Consider the following 20,777-nt stretch of genomic DNA (forward strand, 5'->3'; position numbering starts at 1 on the left):
CATCAGAATTGACACGCAAATGGTTGCTGTCAACTCCACTCTGCCATATTTAACGTTAACGCAGCAGCACACCACTTAAACAGCAAAAATTGACCCATTTGGTGTTTTTCATCAGCCGTCCGTCCATTTTTCCGTACTGCTTTTCCTCACAAAATTTCCGATAAAAATATGACCCATAGTGATTGAAATGCCTGACTTTAGTCAGGCTTAGTTCTGTACTTGCTTTAGCTTCGTTCTTTCTCAACATCATTAATAATGGATTGGAAACACAGGCGGACAATGCGCCTTTTGTCCGAGGAAAAAAAAAAGAATTGACAAATAATTTGGTTGGGTTTTGGCTTGAACCATGTGAATAATGCTTCATAAATTATCAGCGAGTTTGTCACCTCAGCTCACTTTGTTCCAGCCACGCACATGGCGTGAGCGTCGGGGACTTAGTTTGTCTTTTTTTTTTTTCGCACGAAAAGTGTTCTGACGCAGTCACGAAGGTCATGTATTTTTAATTCTGCTTTCAGACACAGAGCGGCACCAGAGATGAATGCCTGTGTACTCTTTACCTGTTAGGCCGCTGCAAGCATTAGAATCATCCTGGCTGCTTTTTAATCGGGCACACACAGTGTGAGCAGCCGTAACAGGCACCGGTTCTGGCAGAAAGTAGCTACTGCTTTGCTCTGAAGTCAAAACAGGTCAGTCGGGAAGGTTTAACATGGCACGCTAAAGCCAAATGACTGTTTGGCAAACATAGATCTGTACATATACCACAGATGGGTAATTACACCCGGACTCCCTTTCCGGTGATCATGCCGCTGCTCATTTCAAATTGTTTATCTGATGTGAGTTTTGTCACTGACTTTGCAACGCTAGCAATTCGTAAATGGTCCTCCCAGTGGAGATCCGCTGTCGTTCTCCTCAGTATCCTCTTGGTCATCGGGTTTGAGGGCTGAAGAAGGCTCCCGCCACTTTGAATACTTTGCACAGGTTTTCGTCAATGATCAAAAGAACGAGAGCAGTTCTGACATCATCTGACGTTTTCATGATTGCCATAACGGAGTGTGTGTGTTGTTTTTAGCGCTGCATCATGAATATTTGACTAGAAACGGAATCGTGCAGAAGGAAAAAAAAATGATGACAATGAATCATGTGCGATGCACAGACTGAGCTCTTGCTACTCCACTTACGGTTAATTTGTTTTTTGCCGCGCAGACCATACAAACATGTTTTTAAACTCCCAAATTCGGGGGGTTATAATTCACGCAGACATGCAAACAAAAGCGAGCATGAGCTTGATGAAGCATATTGTTTCAACAGTACGCTGCGGTGCGGTTTTGTTCCTGAACATCCAGCGCACGCGTTGTTTCACTACAATTCAGCCGCTGTCTTATAATCACCGCGTCTCGCCATTTTGTGCTGTAATTACTCTTGCTTCGCTGCACTTCCTCTTTACTGTGAATTTTGTTTTTCATTCTTGGATGTGCGCCGAGTAAAAAAAAGTTAGCGTCGTTTGGAGCCCTGCCTGGTGTTTTCAGTTATTGGAGGTGAGTCTGGAAGGTGCCACCGGTCGCTATAAAACGGGGTTCACTGTAAAATATTTTCAGATGGCATTTGTAAAAGTGTAACTGGACTGATTGCGCCAAATATGTGTGTTTATATGCATGGAGTCACCTGAAGTATCACTTTATCAAATTATGTCACAAAAAAAGAAAAAAGAAACGATGCGGACAGATGAGGCTGCAGATCCGACCGGTATGCGGCGCATTTTCTCGGGGTCTTTGTTCCGGGCCGCGTGTGGTGCGTCTGCATTTGTACCCGTCACGCTTTGGCTTTTACGCCGTGCCGAACGCGTGCGAGTAATGACCGAACGGAGGAGGGGGGAGCATATGCTGCCGCGATCGTTCTTCACCGAGCGTCGCCCCCGTCCTCCCCGATGATGGATTGAACAGGAGGGCTCATTAGCAGATAGCAGCTTCTTTAAATAAAGGCAGTCGTTAGCTTTATTGTGGGCGCGATCTTCTGCATTTCACAGGCTAATCAAGCCCGCGCCTCAGTTGGCTTATTCTGGCAACCATCCCTGCAGATTTCAACGTTTCTCCACAATTTTGTTGTTTGGCAAGTTTGATGTTTTTCATGCCTCGCAGCCAGAGAGTGATATTTTCAAGAGGTCTGGCAAGATTAAATTGGAGGTCTAACACGTTCCTTCTTTTTACCACGAGTTTTGTGGAGTAGTAATTGCTGTTGCTGTATTTAATCAAGGGAACATCGAGAGGAAAAGGAGGGCTTGGCCGCCAGATTCGTTAAAGTCGTGTCTTTTATTACTTTTACTGGTCACAATTGCCTCACCTCACACATCTGTCCATATGCCTAATTTGCCCAGCTAATTAATGATCGTAATCTGTCACATTCCTTCATCTCAGACACTTAAAGTAGATTAGTGCCTTAGAGAGCTCAAATTGTGCACATTTTCTTCTCCAATTCCTTCTCAGTGATTTAGCTCTGCCTCCCTTCTCGGTGATTTGTGAAAACTCGATTTTGGGTCCTGCGGCTAATTTATTTTTCCGTGTTTTTTGTTTTGTTTTTATTTTCTTCACTGAAAGGTTCTGCAGCACATCCTCAATCCAGCCTTCCTATACAGCTTTGAAAAGGGCGAAGGAGAGCAGCTCCTCGGCCCGCCCAATCCCGAAGGGGACAATCCGGAAAGCATTACCAGCGTCTTCATCACCAAGGTACATGTGCACACAGATGCTCCCATGCATTGATTTTCTTCACATCCACAGTTTTTCTACCACCCCGCCCAAACTCCCGTACTCAGCACACTTGCTCTCCCACTTGCTCATTATTTAACAGCTTTGTATCTCTGATTTCATTACTGGATACCCCCCCCCCACACCCCCACTACCTGTCTCTTCACACATCCATACTGCCTCAGCATCCACCACCCATTCCATATATTCCTGTCACTCTGCTTTTTCCTTGAGCGTCTCCGCCGCATTTCATGTGCCTCCCCTTTTTCAGCCTTTTCCACCTGTCTTTGATTGTCTTCGCTTCCTCCAGTGATCCCACGGGTTTTCTTTCATTTATCATACCCAAACTCTAATTCTTGGTGTAAATGTCACAATGTGGCCATGTTAAAGGTCAGAGTATTTTATTTATTTATTTATTTTTTTTTTTGTGCAGTGGTACATTCCATTGCTGACTAACAAATGCCTTATTTTGTCCTGCTCATGGTTTTTCTTTGGAGTTTTAAAAGTAATTTCCCCTGAGTGTTGGAGCCGAAATGCAATCACAGTAAATTAATATTTGGATAAAAGGTTGATTTCCGTTTATTCTGATGAAGAGAGGCAACCGGTGTTTTATTAAGGATGGAAGATTTCATATGGGTTTGAATGTCAGTGTGGTGTACTAAAGAATTCCACGTGTCTCTCAGGTTCTAGATCCAGAGAAGCAGGCTGATCTGCTGGACTCTCTGCGAATATGCTTGCTGCAGTTCTCCACCCTGTTGGTGGAGCATGCGCCCCACCACATTCACGACAACAACAAATCCCGCAACAGCAAGCTGCGGCGCCTGATGACCTTCGCCTGGCCATGCCTGTTGCCGAAAGCCTGCGTCGACCCTGCCTGTAAATACAGCGGGCACCTGCTTTTGGCCCACATCATTGCAAAGTTTGCCATCCACAAGAAGATTGTTCTCCAGGTAAGGAGGAGGCGAAATGAAGCCCAGCATTACTGCAACGCAGCGTGAACTTGTGAGAGAGACGAAGGCTGAGCGTACGTTTGCGGAATGAAAATGTCTTGCTTCTTTAGGTCTTCCACAGCCTTTTGAAGGCCCACACCATGGAAGCCCGTGCCATTGTCCGCCAGGCGATGGCCATCCTCACCCCAGCTGTGCCAGCCCGCATGGAGGACGGCCACCAAATGCTCACCCACTGGACGCGCAAAATCATCGTGGAGGAAGGCCACACCGTACCGCAGCTGGTCCACATACTGCACCTGATCGTGCAGCACTTCCGGGTGAGTAGATGCGAAAGGAACACGACGGCTCTAATAACGAGTAGGGGTCGCACATGCACTTGCAGCTGTCATCTCGCCACCGGCGTTACATTCACCGGTTCCATGCACGATTTCTAATGCGAGCACTTGATGAAGTGAGATTTGGCGGTTGTTTGTCAGCATATAAATCACATCATTATCACACTTTGAAAACCCCACTCGAAACTCGCACCCCATTGATGGAAGTTATTGACAGTGGCCACGCGAATGGGACTCTGCTCCCTGGCGGCAACTGTCTTCTGTCTGTAATCGCCTTAAAGCAGATACATTCAGAAGCATGACCCGTGAAATAACACCAGCCAAAGGATCATTGACCCGTGCGTTAGCGCCGCTCTTAAAACTTGATCGACACTTGATGCCTCCTCATTTGATGTTCCTTGCTTCGCCACTTCATGGGGACTGAGTGTCTCTCTGCACAGAATCGACATTTTTCCCCGATTTTCTCTATCTTCCTGACAGGTTGCTCTCATTGGGCCAGATGACTAATCTAATGTAATCACATCAGCATAATTGCACTGAGGGGCGGACGGGAGGGGGGGGATAATGACAGGCAGATGAGAGACTTTTGAGTATGTGCACATGTGATGGACAGGGCTTAGCCTCTCTGTCATTAAGAGGCGTTGAAGTCCTGCTCCATCGACTATAATTACCCTCAAAGTGAGAAGCTTGAATATTCTTTGTCGCGAGCAGCAGCACCCTGATAGACATCTCATCTCTCGCTCTTTTGTCTGCATGCTTGAGAGTCCCCAGTTTGCCTTCTGAGGAAGCGAAGTGAACCTCCAGCGCGATGCTTTAGTGTTCGGTGTCACATCCTTGAAACTAAGTGGATGCGACTTCTGACGCGTTGGCGCAATGATTGTGCAACCCGTTTAGCTCGGTGTGGGTTATGCTTCTAGTTTTCCCCTCCAGCATATACCAGTAAATATTTTTGTTTCCTCAGACTTTTGACAAACAGATATATACATGGAGGAACATTCTGAAACTAACAACTTTTGTGTATTCTTTCTTAATTCACATTTATTACAATAAGTTTCCATGTTTTGCGACCGAATTTTTCCATCCTTTTTGCCTGCACAGGTGTACTACCCTGTGCGCCACCACCTGGTGCAGCACATGATCAGCGCAATGCAGCGTCTGGGCTTCACCCCCACCGTGACCATCGAGCATCGGAAACTGGCTGTTGACCTGGCTGAGGTGGTCATCAAGTGGGAGCTGCAAAGGATCAAAGACCAATTGGTGTGTGCATGCACAGCTAGATAAACGTGTACAGCGTGAGTCCCAGAACTACATATCTATCCCTCTTGTTTGGGTCCTGCCAGCCCGATTCCGACGCAGAAGGTGGGTCCAGTGGTGAAGGGACGAGCGGTGCCGTGAAAGGAGGACTCTCTGCAGATGGCGGCACTCCCGGACAGGATGCGAAAAGATTCCGTATAGCATCAGGAACGGCCTCTACTGTGAGCTAATTTACATTCTATTACTTGTTGTTGCCACTTCCAAAATTAGCAATCACTTCAAACTGTGCAACGGCTTGCCCTTGAGCTGTATTGTTTAGAAAAATGATTGCGGAACAGTTTGATCAAACGGCATCTCGACAAGACAAAACTTGCCAGGAGGTGACAGCGTTTGTTTTCTCTCCTTTTGATTTTTGCAGTCTCAATCGCAGCTATTGTTATCATTCTAAATTGTCAAAACTGTCGTGAGATGCACCGAGGGCAATTTCTTTCACGTAAACAACATCATTTTCAACGTCTCTTATTTCTCTCCCTGCTCAGTCATCCTGTGTGAAAACACAACTGTTATGATTGTTGTTTGTTTTTAGGTGTTTGGTCGCAGTCAGTCCATGCCCGGCACCGAAACGATGCTCGCCAAACCTGTTGACAAACAACATACAGATACTGTCGTCAATTTCCTCATCCGGATTGCATGCCAGGTAACACCTCCAACACATAGAGTGATAATAGAGATGCTTGTTATTGAGTTTAAATTGTCTTGTATTTTCTCTCCCGGTTTCTAACCAACGCACTCTACTAAATTCTTTTTTTCCCCTTTGTTTAATCACAGCATGGTGAACCTAAATCAAACCCATCAGGGGGAAAAAAAATGTCAGGGATAACGATCAAGCAGGAGTACACGAGACTCGAGAGCTGGTGGGGTTTCATTGTCAACAGTCGGCCTTGAACCGGCACGCTTGAATGATCGCTTTCCATTGCCGGGTCGCGACGATCCCCCTGTCATACTCCTTGTCACATGAATGAAATGCTGCCTAATAGCGGCGTTCTTCCTTCTCGAGTCTCTCCTTGACCTATGTGATTTCTCTCCTCCCCGGGTCGCCGCGGCGATGTCGGAAGATGGCGACTCTTTGTCAATGATGATGATAAAGTGTCCCAACTCTTCTTACACCCTCTTCTCCTCCCGCGTAGGTAAATGACAGCACGAACGTGGCCGGCTCCCCCGGGGAGCTGCTCTCTCGCCGCTGCGTTAGTCTGATGAAGACAGCCCTGAGACCTGACATGTGGCCTCGCGCCGAGCTCAAGCTCCAGTGGTTTGACAGGCTGCTCATGACTGTGGTGAGAAGGCATCTGCTGTATCTTGCCAATTACTGGATTGGATTGTCAGCCAGTTAGGAACCGTTTCGAGCGCGACTGTTAGCTTCCATGACTTCGACTGTCCCATACTGCGAAGTGTTGCTTGGTGGAAACATGGCTTTAGACCGCACTATTTTTGGGTTATGGAGAGATTAACTCCTTGCAAAAAGATTTGCAACACGGGCACCGGTTGGAGTCTTGGGGTCAAGGCCCAAAAATGGGTCTCAACAAATTTTAATTTAAATTCGGTTGCCAGTTGTCAAGAGTGAAATCGTTTAGACTCACAATTGTCATTGTTGTAGAAAAAACGAATGACCTTTGTGTCTTTTAGCATTATCTTAACTATCGTAAATTATATTCCTAATTATATTCAGATTTTATTAAGAGCCCAATTCCAAATACGACTTGAGCGGAAAAAGTTGAAACCCCATATTAGTGTGAGTATCTGATTAAAAACATTGCGCTCAAGTGATAGTCTTCCCCGCTGTAACAGGTTGCTTCTTCCCGAAGGACTGCAAGAGTTTTCCTCGTCACAACTGTCTTGGTGCTTACGCAAATGCCCGAGTGCTTCGTTATCAGTTTTACATGAAGTGAGGCGCCTACTGCCATAATGACAAAATAATACCAGCGGTGAGATAACGCAAGTCAATCCGGGTTGGCCTGTGACTTGTTTTTCAACTCCCCGCTCTCTTCATCTTCAACTCTCCGTGCTTGCCGGCTATATCGCTGGCCTGTGCCACCCCTGCATCTTCCCTCACCCTTTTTCTTCTCGGGTCTCTCGTCACGAGCTTCTCCCGTCATCACCTCAGCCTCTGTTTTCACTTTGTCTCCCTTATCTGTCGCTCGCCTCTGTCGCTCGCCTCTGTCTGTGCTCATCTCGCTGGTCTGATTCGCAGCGGCAGACAAGACAAGGTTATCACCGTACCGCAGCATTATCCGATATTTTCTTTGTGCTCCTGCGGGGATCATCGCATCAGTTGTGCCGCTCTCTCTCTCTCCGCCTGTGCATGTTCCATACCTGCCTAGCACCCGGTCCAGATTCCATGCGGATGGTGTGAAAAATAAAGGTCTATGTAGGTCTTATTCAGACAATACACAGGTTTTCGTCTCTTGGGGGCGTGTGCTCGACATGTCCATCAGGTTAATGAGCAATGCCCCTCCATCAGATTAGCTTTTATTATCTCATTGTATTGTCATGTCAGTGATGGTGGACTGGGAAGAAGGTAATGTGAGAGAGCGCTGAGAAGAGCCACGTACACAATTCCGAGCGTGCATATTCCCTGCGCGCATGTCGAAAGATACACTTGTTTGTAGTCATACGGTGCAAAAAATCAATACCGCTCCTGATATCTACCCGAAGCCTTATCACTGGGGGTCACCTTGTTCATTAGTCAAGATTAGTGCCATGGATCTGTCTCAGATTATCCTCTTGGCCTTGTCATCTTTGTACATCTTGATTACAATTTAGACCAAATTAGGCCCGTATATGTGCCATTGATCTTTGGTTTACTGCAAATCACAGTGGCTTGTTTCTTTTCCCTGAGTTGATACCTCTGTGCGCACGGCATTGATTTTGGAGTTGTCTCGAGTTTGTATTTAAGGGGATAATTAGCGATACTGATGGACAAAAGTACTGGGACACCTGCCCTCCGAGTGTGAATAGTAGTCATAAAAGTGAATGTCCTCCACACCAAACTTTAAAAAAATAAAAAAAGTGCTGTGTCATTATTTTAGTCCAGATGTTGGACTTCTGAACATTCACTCCGTTCTTTCAGGAGCAGCCAGCTCAGGCGAACTTCTCCAACATCTGCACCGGATTGGAGATTCTCTGTTTCTTGCTGAGTGTGCTGCAATCACCCGCTATCCTGGCCCACTTCAAGCCCCTCCAGAGAGGCATTGCCGCCTGTATGACATGCGGCAACACCAAAGTGCTGCGTGCTGTTCACTCTCTCCTCTCGCGCCTTATGAGCATCTTTCCCACCGAACCCAGTGAGCCCACCAACACACGCAGTTCTAAATTCTCCCTGAGCAAATGCGGCTTCAGCTTGAACATCAAGAGTGAAACGTTGCGCCTCATCCCATTCCAGGCACATCCAACGTGGCATCCAAGTATGAGGAGCTGGAGTGTTTGTATGCAGCCGTAGGCAAGGTCATCTACGAGGGACTTACCAACTATGAAAAAGCCACGAGTAACACGAACCCTACACAGCTCTTCGGTAAGACAGACTCTCCCTGACATTTATTGTGGATATATACACACAGATTCCCCCCCCCCACCCATTTGGGAAAGGTTGTTCCTTGAAATATAACTGCACTATCATCACTCCCTGCGTGAACATTGTTTTTCACCACCCAGAAGTGAAAATCCCAGCATATTGAATCAATAGCATTGTACATTCTCATTTTATTTCTGCTAGCTTTCTGAATGCAAAGGGTAAAAAGCTATGAGCTATGTGTCACGTTTCTCCAAACAGGCGGTTGTGGTCAATAAAAAGGCTTTGGTCTCTTCATGTCCCTTCCTCTGTGACACTATGGAGCCATTTTGTTGCCATAAAAAAAAAAAAAAATCAAGCCAAGACCAAAAATGAACATGTGCTCATTGTAGGAGTGTGTCTTTTGTGTGTATTGTAATTCACCCTGCTCGGCACGTCGCTTGTCTTGCAGGCACACTGATGATTCTCAAATCAGCCTGCAGTTACAACGCGAGTTACATCGATCGCCTCATCTCGGTGTTTATGCGCTCGCTGCAGAAGATGGTGCGCGAACACCTGAGCCCCCAGCAGGCCAACCCAACAGTCACGGAGACCAGCACCGGTAAGCAATTGCGCAGGAATCGGCGATGCAATATGAAGCGAATGAAAGAATGCTTTAATTTGAACATCTTGGGAGAAGCCTCGCTGCCCTCAACAAGCTTCATCGATGTGACAATATCCTCGAAAGACTTGTCTCGGGGAACACTAACGCTCGTGTTCTCACAGTGACGAGCGAGCTGGTCATGCTGAGCCTCGACCTGGTGAAGACGCGACTCTCCGTCATGAGCATGGAGATGAGGAAGAACTTCATTCAGGTTATTCTGACCTCACTGATCGAGAAGTCGCCCGACCCCAAAATCCTCCGCGCTGTCGTAAAGATTGTGGAAGAGTGGGTGAAAAATAATTCTCCCATGGCCGCCAATCAGGTGAGTTAAGATGAGGCAATTCCGTCCGTATGGACAAATAACAGAGCCAAAAAGCATGGAGACGAAGCCACACTCTTCGTCCTCCTCCTAGATGCCCAATATTCGTGAGAAGTCCATCCTGTTGGTAAAGATGATGACCTACATCGAGAAGCGTTTCCCCGATGAACTGGAGTTAAACGCCCAGTTCCTGGACCTCGTTAATTACGTCTACAGGTAATTGCCGCTATTCATCGTACAGCCAAGTGGCCGCGCCGCGGCCGCTCATCTGCCCTTGCGTCCGTCTCAACATCAGGGATGATGGTCAGGCAAGACGAAAATGACCCCGGATTTGACAAGAGATTGTTCAGAGAAGGCGGGATGGGACTTAAAATAAACGCACGAGTAACCATACCGTTGGATGAACTAATTAAAGTACGAATCATTGAGGCAGATGTCTGTGGAAGTGCATCTAGGAGATGATGCAACCGGCAAGTTATGAAAAAGATATTTCCCAGTGTCTTTGACACAGTGTCACTGTCACAGCCCCGCCGTCTTACGGCAAGCCAGCAAGCAGTTGGGAGGTTCGGAGGTAGAGACTATCCTGTCGACGGCAATTCATCAAACCCTGATTCCCTTTTGGCCGTGACTTCCGCGCGTTAGCGCTTTTAATCAGGCAAATGCATCCCGTATCCCTCCGTGCCATCTGCTCTTCGTGTCGGGAGATTTAAAATGAGTAGTAAATCCCTGATTGACAGCGAGTAATGATATTGGAATAATGAAGCAGCCGTCCCAGAACAATGTATGATCAAGTGAGTGGTGCCAATAGCGGCGTTGTCCAGCTGTTGTAGCCTTGTCTTTTTTTTTTTTTTTTTTCCTTTTAATTTCACATTTTTTTCTCTCTCTCCTCTCTCTCTCTCTCTCTCTCTCTCTCTTTCACTGTATTGTGAATCATACCTAAGAGAGCCTGTCAGTGCAGCAAAATTATGTCTGAACTTTGATTTATTTCTTTTTTATTTTTATTTTTTTTAAAGTTAGTCTTAGTCTCAACCCATTATTGACCAACCAGACGCTACAGGTCATGTACGGATGTATTTATTATGAGGCCGTTTAGATGTCTTCCCTATTCGCTTCATTTTTAACTTTCACGGAATAGAATAGGGCAAAATGCGGTGAGATTTTCAACCTGATGCACTCTTTCAATGCAGCATCAGGAGGTCAGGTGCAAATGGCACAATGAGGAGGAGGCACAGGCAAAATGAAAGATGACAGAGAGTGCAGAATTTTTCCACTCTTGTAAACATTGTTGAAATGAAAGAAATATTATTGCACATATCATCTTTTAGAAAAAAAATCAATTTTGGAGGTTGTGAATGACCCGAAGCATTTGTTCAGTTTATTCAAAAGCTCCCAAATTGCATTGGAGCCAGTCACAAAAAAATGGATGGATGTTTTGCCAACTCACAAGCTCTTCAGTAAACATTTGGTTTCTCTCATCCAGGGACGAAACTCTGTCAGGAAGTGACATCACGTCAAAGTTGGAACCAGCTTTTCTCTCCGGACTTCGCTGCACTCAGCCGCTGATCCGAGCAAAGTTCTTTGAGGTTTTTGACGCCTCCATGAAACGGCGAGTCTATGAGAGGCTCCTCTACATCTGTTGTTCTCAGAACTGGGAGGCCATGGGGAACCATTTCTGGATCAAGCAGTGTATCGAGGTACGCTCTATTTCTGGTAGTATGCTGAGCCAACAATTACAAAGTGTGATGGACTCACATCGCAACATATTTTTGACTTGTTTTTTCCTGTGTGTCAGCTTGCAAGATTTCTGCCAAATCCTCTCACCGATCTTAACGCCTACGACTTTGTATTTGCTTATTAGCTGCTGCTGGCGGTGTGTGAACGCAACACCATCATCGGCACCAGCTGCCAGGGATCGATGCTACCGTCTATCACAAACGTCATCAACCTGGCTGACAGCCACGATCGTGCCGCGTTCGCCATGGCGACGCATGTCAAGCAGGAACCGCGCGAGAGGGAAACGAGTGAGACCAAGGAGGAGGTAGGGTGCGCGCACACACGCACACACGCACACAACTACGTTATGAAAGGATCTCACACCAATTAGCACATTATCCCATTAGCCGTGTGCAACATACTCTCATCGTTGTCCTTCACACCTTCTCTCTCATACTTTAGTGTGAAGTGAATGGCATTTCCTTTTCCTCTCCGGTAGGATGTCGAGATCGACATAGAATTAGCCCCAGGTGACCAAACCGCTCTTCCGAAGACGAAGGACCAGGCTGAGAGAGATGCGGGCAACCAACTGCACATGCTTACGAATCGCCACGACAAGTTCCTCGACTCTCTGCGAGAGGTCAAGGTAACGACCTCCCGGAATCGCAGCACCGAGCAATTGAAATGCAACCAACTGGTAGAATTGGGAAGCAATTACGCTTTTGATCTAAAAAATTTTTTATATCCTGCCATTTGAACCCTGGCCTTTGCTAGACCGGAGCGCTGCTGAATGCTCTTGTCCAGCTGTGTCACATCGCCACCCCTCTGGCGGAGAGATCCTGGGTGCAGCTCTTTCCTCGTCTTTGGAAGATTCTCTCTGACAGGCAGCAGCATGTGAGTATATTCCCGTGAGGTCAGAACCAGGATGTGCGGGACGTGGAAGACATGCATATTGATGAAACGCAAAATGTCTGGAAGGACCAAAGCCGCAGAGGACATTCACGCCACATGCAAAACACTTGACATGGTCACGCAAATATGACCTTCATCTTTGCCATCTCAACACACATGATTGTGCTTAATGAGGTTGGATTCATTTCTGCGAAATATGTAAATGAGCAGCTGAGGAAGGAAAGCTTAAATGAGCTGAACTAATAACCAAATGAATATGGAGTATTTTGAGAGGGGTTGAAAGGCCTTGATTTGAAGTGATTGAGCTCTTCAGTTTCAGAGACGCGGTCATTAGAATTGTAATGATTTTCATTTCGTGACAGACTTCCAAGGCGCAGGCGGGCGACGCGTGTTTATTCCGATGGCCGCGGTGACTTCTTAGCACGTGACACCATAACGTCTCACGGGGGGGAAGCGAGAGCTCTTGATCTTTGCATATAGCCGCACTTTCTGAAGAAGGAATTTACTGATCAATTGGTCTTCCTGATTGCTAGTTTAATTAATGTGGCCGTCAAGGCATTAAATATTCAATGCTATCAATAGGCGGTGCAAATTATATTCGGCAGCGATGCATCATTTATTTGCGCGTGCCAGCATGCGCGCGATGTGTGCGCATGTGTGAGTCATCATCTTTGCTGAAGGTGTTTTGATTGTTCGCTTAAAATTGGAAATCCCATTTGCACACATCGAATAATCAATCAGTCAAATAATTAACAATAAGTGTTTTGTGTGTTTTGAAAAATATTTGATTAAACTAAAACACATTTTCATCACGAAGATGTAATGGCCTCATCAAGTTTCAGTACGCTGAATCATTGAGTGCTCAAATGTTCGTATTTTTACTCGGCCTGAGAAAAAAAACCCCATCAGTGCATTGCGATATTTTTCATGTTTAAAGTTTCATTGCAGATGCATTGAATAGGCTTGACATGACCATAATTTTGGAGCCCATCACTGATCAGCGAGTTAAAAAAAATAACTATTTAAAAAAAAACGACAACTCTTTCCAACCTATTTAAGCAACCTGTTTATTAACTGTACAGTCGACCTCTGCCCTTTGCAGATTAGGACCGGCTCAACCCACAAATAGCCAAAAATCTGCGTGTAATTGATGCCCGTTGTAATGCACCGAGGAAAAAAAAATCACGACAATCCATCCCCCCGCCCCTGCATATTTTGCACCCACCAAATCATTTTATACGTGCACCGTCATGCTTTTTCTGAATGCTGTCTTAGACCTCTCCTGAAGTCAACGCGCTTTCCTCCACAGGCATTATCTGGAGAAATGAGTCCTTTCCTGTGCAGCGGCAGCCACCAAGCCCAGAGAGATTGTCAGCCCAGCGCCTTGAACTGCTTCGTCGAAGCCATGTCTCAGTGTGTGCCCCCCATCCCCATGCGTCCCTGCGTGCTCAAATACTTGGGCAAGACGCACAATCTGTGGCTACGATCCACTCTTATGCTGGAGCAGCAGGCCTTTGAAAAGGGCCTCAGTCTCCACTCGAAACCCAAGCAAAGTGCAGAGGTCTACGAGCAGGAGAGTATCACACCACCTCAACAGGTGACGTGTTTTGATCCGCTTTCGCAGCGTAGTATTTGAGCGTCTTCTGAAATATATGCATTATTTTTTTTAAGGAGATTTTGGACTCCCTAGCAGAGCTGTACTCGCTGCTCCAAGAGGAGGACATGTGGGCGGGCTTGTGGCAGAAGCGATGCAAGTTCCCCGAAACTGCCACGGCAATCGCCTACGAGCAGCACGGCTTCTTTGAACAGGTGAGATTTTTTTGTCCAACTTCCTGATTAAATCATGTGAAAGGCCCCCTTCTTGCCAATTAAACACCAGTGTGTCTGTAGGCCCAGGAAAGCTACGAGAAAGCGATGGAGAAGGCTCGAAAAGAGCACGAGAGGAGCAATGTGTCCCCGGCCATATTCCCGGAGTACCAGCTTTGGGAAGACCACTGGATACGGTAACTCATTTATTTCAAATCATGTGATGTTCTTTCCCCAAAGTGCAGTCAAGATAGTGCAGAAGGAGATGATGTCCGTTGATATATTCTCTGTCCCATTTAAGTATTAGCGTGTCCGATTCTTGTTTTTAGGATAGTCACTCATGAAAAAACTTTTACTTTCGTAGAATTTCCAGAGTTGCGGCATGTAGACTGACGGTGGGGAAATGTCCGATTTTATGACCCGTTTCAGTGAAACAGCTTCATGAAAATAGCTGGAGACAGTCTAGTTCCCCCCACGTTGAACCGAATGATTCTCCTCGACTTCGGATTTTATTCGTATTGAACATTTTATTTGTATTGTGAGGCACAAACTGTTTGGAATCAACATCTTTTTTTTTTTTTTGTGAGGCACAAACTGTATGGAATCAACTTCTTTTTTTTTTTTTTGTGAGGCACAAACTGTATGGAATCAACTTCTTTTTTTTTTTTTTGTGAGGCACAAACTGTATGGAATCAACTTCTTTTTTTTTTTTTTGCTACGTGTCCAGCTGTTCTAAGGAATTGAACCAGTGGGAGCCCTTGACGGAATACGGCCAATCTAAAGCCCATTCCAACCCTTATTTAGTGCTGGAATGTGCTTGGAGGGTTTCTAATTGGGCTGCCATGAAGGAGGCTCTGGTGCAGGTGAGGAGTACACAGATATGTCAAATTAGCTCACTTGAGTCTGCACACCTTCACATCCGCACACGCACACACCCCATGCGCTCACTCTGAAACTGTGCACTAACCTTAAAAAGCCTGACGGAAAATGGCAGAGATGGGGAAGCCTAATCAAAAATCCCCACCAAGAACATCACAGGTGGTGCGGAACCTTCAGCTTTTGAACCCTGTGAACCCAGAGACTCAATTCCACTTTTCTTCATTTTATTCCCGGAATTGAGTGCTATGTTTGATATCCCGCCAAGACCTTATGTCGATGTGAGGGAGTAACTTGATATTAGACCGTCAGGTTGCTGCGCGACCTCTAGGGTGTATAAGAGAGCCAGCCGTAAAGCTTGTGGAAGTCCAGCTTTGCGGCTTCTTAATTTATTGGCCGCATGTTTGCTAAGAGGAAGCATAGACGGATGGTAACGTGCGGGATCGTAGCGGACATATAACAAATAATCCTACTTTGCTCTTTCAAGGAGACTTGGAACCAATCCATTGAGCCGCCGTGTCCTAAGGTGACACTTAATTAAATTGTCTGGATGGCTACACCAATTCCACTCCATCACCTTCTACTTGCGCGATTCCTTCCTTGCTCCGTTACCGATTGTAACTTTGACTTAGTTACTTGCTCATCTGTTTACCGACTCTTCGCCCACTGCGTCCCTCCCTAGCCTACCTCTTCCTCGCTCTGTTAGCCTCTAATATTTACGACATCTCGGTGTGTGAATAATTACCCCGGCATCTGCTGCGGGCTGATTTGTTTTACGATGGTGGAGAGGAAGCGAGGCTTTGCTCGCGAGCTCAGAAGCGGAATCCAAATGCCCCGGCTTTCAATTAAAGCCGGCTCTTGATAAGGCCGTCCCTGTCTCCGGGACATTCATCAAGCGTCACCCCTGATAACTGCTCTGACCAATCACAGTAATTTTCTCAAGAGCTAATGCAAATACACACTCGTGCTTCCTCACTCCCCCTTGCCCTTTTCAACCACCGCAGTTGTCCTCATAGTCTTCATTTGTTTTCTCTTCCAAATGTGAAACACAGGTTTGACTTTGAAGGCTCCCCGGGGTTGCTTTTTGTTTTGTACCGATCAACTCAGCAATTTCATCAATAGCAGGGCCCTTTCAAACCCAGGTTGATTAGTTATAAAGTACAAAAGTCCCGAGGCACCATCATGGTACAATATGAATTGGGAGCCATGTTATGGTTTAGTACAAAATGGTGACCGAATTGCCCCTTTCCCATTTTTACTTTTAAATTTAGATGGCAGTTTTGCCTACCAATAGTCCCGAAGAATTCACCCGCTTTAAAAAAAAAAAAGTGGGCAACAAAAGCATGACTCGCCACAAAAATGTCTTCACAATCAATCGAAGTCAAGTGAAGACAAATGGAATGCCTTAAATTGCATCGTGCACTATAATACCCTTTCCTGATTGATTTCTAGGTGGAGTTGAGTTGCCCCAAGGAGATGGCCTGGAAGGTGAACATGCACCGTGGTTACCTGGCCATCTGCCACCCAGAGGAGCAGCAGCTCAACTTCATCGAGAGACTGGTGGAGATGGCGTCCAGCCTCGCCATCCGGGAGTGGAGACGGTTGCCTCATATCGTTTCGCACGTGCACACGCCGCTGCTCCAGGTACATATTCATAACTGCGCCGTTGTGTGTGTTTTCATAAATCTAACAGACTGATGCGTGAAAGCCAGCAAGAATCAGTTTACTGTGCCGAGCACTGAACGATGCATGTTGAGAGACCATCAGTCGCCTTGAGACAGCGCGTTGTTAAGTAATGCTGATAACGGCCTCTATCTCCTCTCCTCCTTCCATTTTGTAAAATTGAGTTAGATGAATAGATGATGGGGCGGGATGGCGGCGGGGTGGTGGTGGGGGCCCTCTAAGCCTCTTTAGTTCCTCCACAAGAGATTAAAATAGACAGGAGAAAAGATGAAAAAGGGGAGGATGGGTGAAGAAGAGAAAACAGGGCGATGGGGTTTAAGGACGATGGGCCTGAAACGCTGCGAGAAGGGAAAAGGAGGGGAGAAGAGTTAGTTTAGCGGTAATTACTTCCCTGCCATAAGATAGCGTTTGATTAAATACCTTGGGCAAAATTACATTTACATGATGAATAGCGTAGTCCCAATGAAGGTCAGAAATGGGCCATCAGCTGATATTAACTGATAGTTGTGAAGAAAAAAAAATAGCGCTCAGTTTATTTTGGTTGTCTGGTTTAAAAAATAATAAAAAAGTGTGCGAGGTCGTCTTCAGCCCATTTCCTCTTTTGCTGCATCTGTCCCGACCAAATTGGAATGCAACTCGGGTGACGACTTGCGTCATTGTTCTTTGCGCACGTGCGAGTGTGCATAATGTGCACGCGTGTTCTTGCGTGAGTGCAATCCAGTTACTGTTCTCGCTAAGGGAAAACAAGCTATTGAATTCCTCTCCAGGCAGTCTCGCAGCCAGCTGTCAATCTCCATTCCAAACTTTTCGTCCCACTTGCACAACTCCGCGAGCTTCTCGGGGAATGCGAAAGCCAGACTCGGCAAATACAGAAAGGCTCCAAAGGCAAATTATCATCAAATCCTGCCTCCCAAGTGGCGTCTGACAATCAATGGATGATCACCCACTCCATTGATCGGGAGAGCCGGGGCGCTAATATTGATTAATGAGTCGTCGGAATGGAGTGATTGATTATATGTTCGCAGAGTAGCCTTGGGCCAATCAATGAGGCTTCTTTTCACGGAATGTGATGCCAAATTTTGCTTATTAGTTTGACTTCTGCCATTAACGTATTCATTCTTTTAATATTCTTTTTCGAGAAGAGCATGCCAAATTGTAATCCTCAACTGGAGCCCATGTTTGTTTGCGCTTACCCACGGCTGTGTTGCATAACCCCATCTTCACTGCCATCATTTGACACGTGTTGTGTCACTTTGGGTTCTTTATAAATTACATAAACATGCTTCTTGGGCCGGCCCGTCATCGCACCACATGAACGGAGGTGTAGCGTAGGCGAAATAAAATTATGACTGCTCATTTGGATCACCAAAATTCCAGAGCAACTGACAATTGTGTGGCATTGATTGGATATTAATCATCTCCAAACTCCTGGACGTTGTTTATCCTGTTCAGTACAAGACTGGCGAGGAATTGATTGCAAATTTCACAATATTGTCATGGATTTTTTTTTCCCCTAGTTAATTAACCCAAGAAGGAAAACTTGTTTTTTTCTTGGAAAAAACAACTTTTTTTTTCTCACTCACAATGGGTTTTGTGTGTGTTGTTTTTTTTTTTTTTCCATTATCACTTCACCTTCCCGTCACGATCACAATCTTTTGTGCTTGCCTGTTTCATCATCACGTCCCCAACACTATCTTTCCACCTCTTACTTCAGCTCCACACTTGTCAAGTCTCGCCTTTTTTCATGCTGGCATCATCCTCAGCATCTTTCAGTTCTATATCTAGCCTTCTCAAAGGCAGAAAAGAGAGCAACTCTTTACGACAAAGTTCTTACTGGCCGTTTTTTTTTTTTTGTTTTTTTTTAATGATAGATGTTCTTATTTTATTGCGATTGAGGCACATTTGTATGTTTATATGTATATTTATCAACAGATTGATTAAAAAATGGTCACGCTCACTAAGACAAAGCTTTGCAGTGAGACTTTTAACTCCCGTTTTTACCCCCACCGCAGGCGGCACAGCAGATCATCGAATTGCAAGAAGCGGCCCAAATTAACGCGGGGCTGCAGCCGACAAACCTGGGCCGCAACACCAGCCTCCATGACATGAAGACGGTGGTGAAAACGTGGAGGAACCGACTTCCCATTGTTTCCGATGACCTGTCCCACTGGAGCAGCATTTTCATGTGGCGCCAGCATCATTACCAAGGTATGACTCTCAACGGTGTCCACGGTCGTCTTTTTCCTGTTGTTTCGAACTACACTGCATCATTTCTGTAGGTACCGCCAGTTCTTAAGCCCTCTAATGTGGCATGCGCATGGGTCTTACGTCCGCTCGCATCAACTCTATTTCCAAAATAGCTCTGGTTCCATACCGCCAATAAAATCCACTTCATTTATACATGGCAGCCTGGAAACTTGTGCAGGAGTGAGATTGAATTTTCTTGATGAAATCCATTGCCATGCCCCATTTGCCGTGCGATATTTTCATGTCCCCAGTGCATCACGCTCCTCTTCAGCGATGTGCACCTGTGTAATAAATACAGACACCATTTATGTGAGTGTTTTCTACCTCTGTCCGTAGCCATCGTGACAGCATATGAGACGAATACACAGCATGATCCAAACAACAACAACGCCATGTTGGGAGTTCACGCCTCAGCATCTGCTATCATTCAGTACGGCAAGATTGGGCGCAAACAGGTGAGTCATAAATGTACTCGGAGTTCGGTACCGCCTTCAGAGCTGTCACAACAATTTTTTCTTCCCCCCCATCTTTGTATTTATCTTCAATGTTATCTTTTCCCGGCTCACAGGGTTTAGTGAATGTGGCTCTGGATATCCTCAGTCGTATCCACACTATCCCTACGGTGCCCATTGTTGACTGCTTCCAGAAGATCAGACAGCAGGTCAAATGCTATTTGCAGCTGGCTGGCGTCATGGGCAAGAATGAATGCATGCAGGTGAGAATTTGGAAGCTGTTGACTTGAAATGACATGCATATTTCAACGCCGTGTGCCATCTATATTGCAAATGCGTTTTCAGCCTCGTATGTGATTTTTCTCCTCCCTTCTTTGTTTTTATGTCAATATGATGACATTCGCTGCAAGTGAAAACTTATTCTGGCGACGCTACGCTTAGTTTAACCTCTGAATTGTTTTAATATTACAGGAGGAGGAAGATTATGTTATTGTCCCTCGGAGGGGAAAGTCAATTTACATGCACATGGAGCGGCATCGAAAACAAACTCCAGCAGCTATCTTGTGAAATATTTGATCGGAGCAATATATGGTAATTGTGTGATCAAACCACAGCAACCGGTCCACTCCAATTCAAATCATTCAAATTGAATTCGGTTTAGCGCGTAGTTGCCATTGAGCTGACATTTGATCACGTTGCCAATTTGCTGCTCCGAGCGGCGGCGAAACTGAATAATCTGTTCGGGGAAAATGACAAATACACGACTGCAAATGTGTCTTTGTCGTCCATGGCGATATCGAATTCTTAGTTTTCGCCGCCCTCCAGCCAATAGTCCTGAGCGCCAATTTTAATAAAAAAATAGCAGGACATGTTTGTGGTAGCCATTTTGGCGACACGTGATTACACCGAGATTTGGAATCAAAGGTATGTCAAGGGATGACGCTTTAAGCCCACAGAGTGCTCTGATGAATAGAAGTGGTTCAGTGCACCACAGGCCATTAAAAGTGGCAGAAGAAACCCGCCTCTCTATTTCTCCCCTCCAAATCTTCTTCTGGCCTGCACTTTTCTCCTCTGCTCTCTTGCCTGCAACTCATTTGTCACCGCGGCGCATTGGGGACAACTAATCAGAGGCTTCGCTGTAATAGAAGCTCACTTGCCTTACGTCTTAATGATCAGTTGTGATTCTGCTCCACTCCCAGACAGATGGGCATCTTCCTTTTGATGCTTTTTGCTTTTGCTTTTTTTTTTTTTTTTTTTTTAATTGTGTAAAAAAAAAACCCTCTT

General features: G+C 45.8%; 1 protein-coding gene across 2 annotated transcripts in view; it reads left to right on the top strand.

Moving 5' to 3' along the window:
- The window catches only part of trrap (transformation/transcription domain-associated protein), a 53,804-nt gene that overhangs the window by 17,958 nt on the left and 15,069 nt on the right, over positions 1-20,777 (top strand). For both annotated transcript variants that reach the window (XM_019857288.1, XM_019857298.1), the window contains 24 exons: positions 2,592-2,720; positions 3,422-3,688; positions 3,799-4,005; positions 5,122-5,280; positions 5,364-5,498; positions 5,864-5,974; positions 6,465-6,611; positions 8,405-8,618; positions 8,717-8,845; positions 9,294-9,443; positions 9,608-9,807; positions 9,899-10,020; positions 11,285-11,498; positions 11,663-11,842; positions 12,017-12,163; positions 12,292-12,411; positions 13,739-14,026; positions 14,101-14,238; positions 14,320-14,432; positions 14,963-15,098; positions 16,564-16,755; positions 18,807-19,002; positions 19,378-19,496; positions 19,610-19,756. In XM_019857288.1, the coding sequence (XP_019712847.1) occupies positions 2,592-2,720; positions 3,422-3,688; positions 3,799-4,005; positions 5,122-5,280; positions 5,364-5,498; positions 5,864-5,974; positions 6,465-6,611; positions 8,405-8,618; positions 8,717-8,845; positions 9,294-9,443; positions 9,608-9,807; positions 9,899-10,020; positions 11,285-11,498; positions 11,663-11,842; positions 12,017-12,163; positions 12,292-12,411; positions 13,739-14,026; positions 14,101-14,238; positions 14,320-14,432; positions 14,963-15,098; positions 16,564-16,755; positions 18,807-19,002; positions 19,378-19,496; positions 19,610-19,756 (3,960 nt within the window). The remainder of the gene's footprint in view (positions 1-2,591; positions 2,721-3,421; positions 3,689-3,798; positions 4,006-5,121; positions 5,281-5,363; positions 5,499-5,863; positions 5,975-6,464; positions 6,612-8,404; positions 8,619-8,716; positions 8,846-9,293; positions 9,444-9,607; positions 9,808-9,898; positions 10,021-11,284; positions 11,499-11,662; positions 11,843-12,016; positions 12,164-12,291; positions 12,412-13,738; positions 14,027-14,100; positions 14,239-14,319; positions 14,433-14,962; positions 15,099-16,563; positions 16,756-18,806; positions 19,003-19,377; positions 19,497-19,609; positions 19,757-20,777) is intronic.

The sequence above is a fragment of the Hippocampus comes genome, unplaced genomic scaffold (assembly GCF_001891065.2).
Source record: "Hippocampus comes isolate QL1 unplaced genomic scaffold, H_comes_QL1_v1.1 scaffold17, whole genome shotgun sequence".
Lineage (NCBI taxonomy): Eukaryota > Metazoa > Chordata > Actinopteri > Syngnathiformes > Syngnathidae > Hippocampus > Hippocampus comes.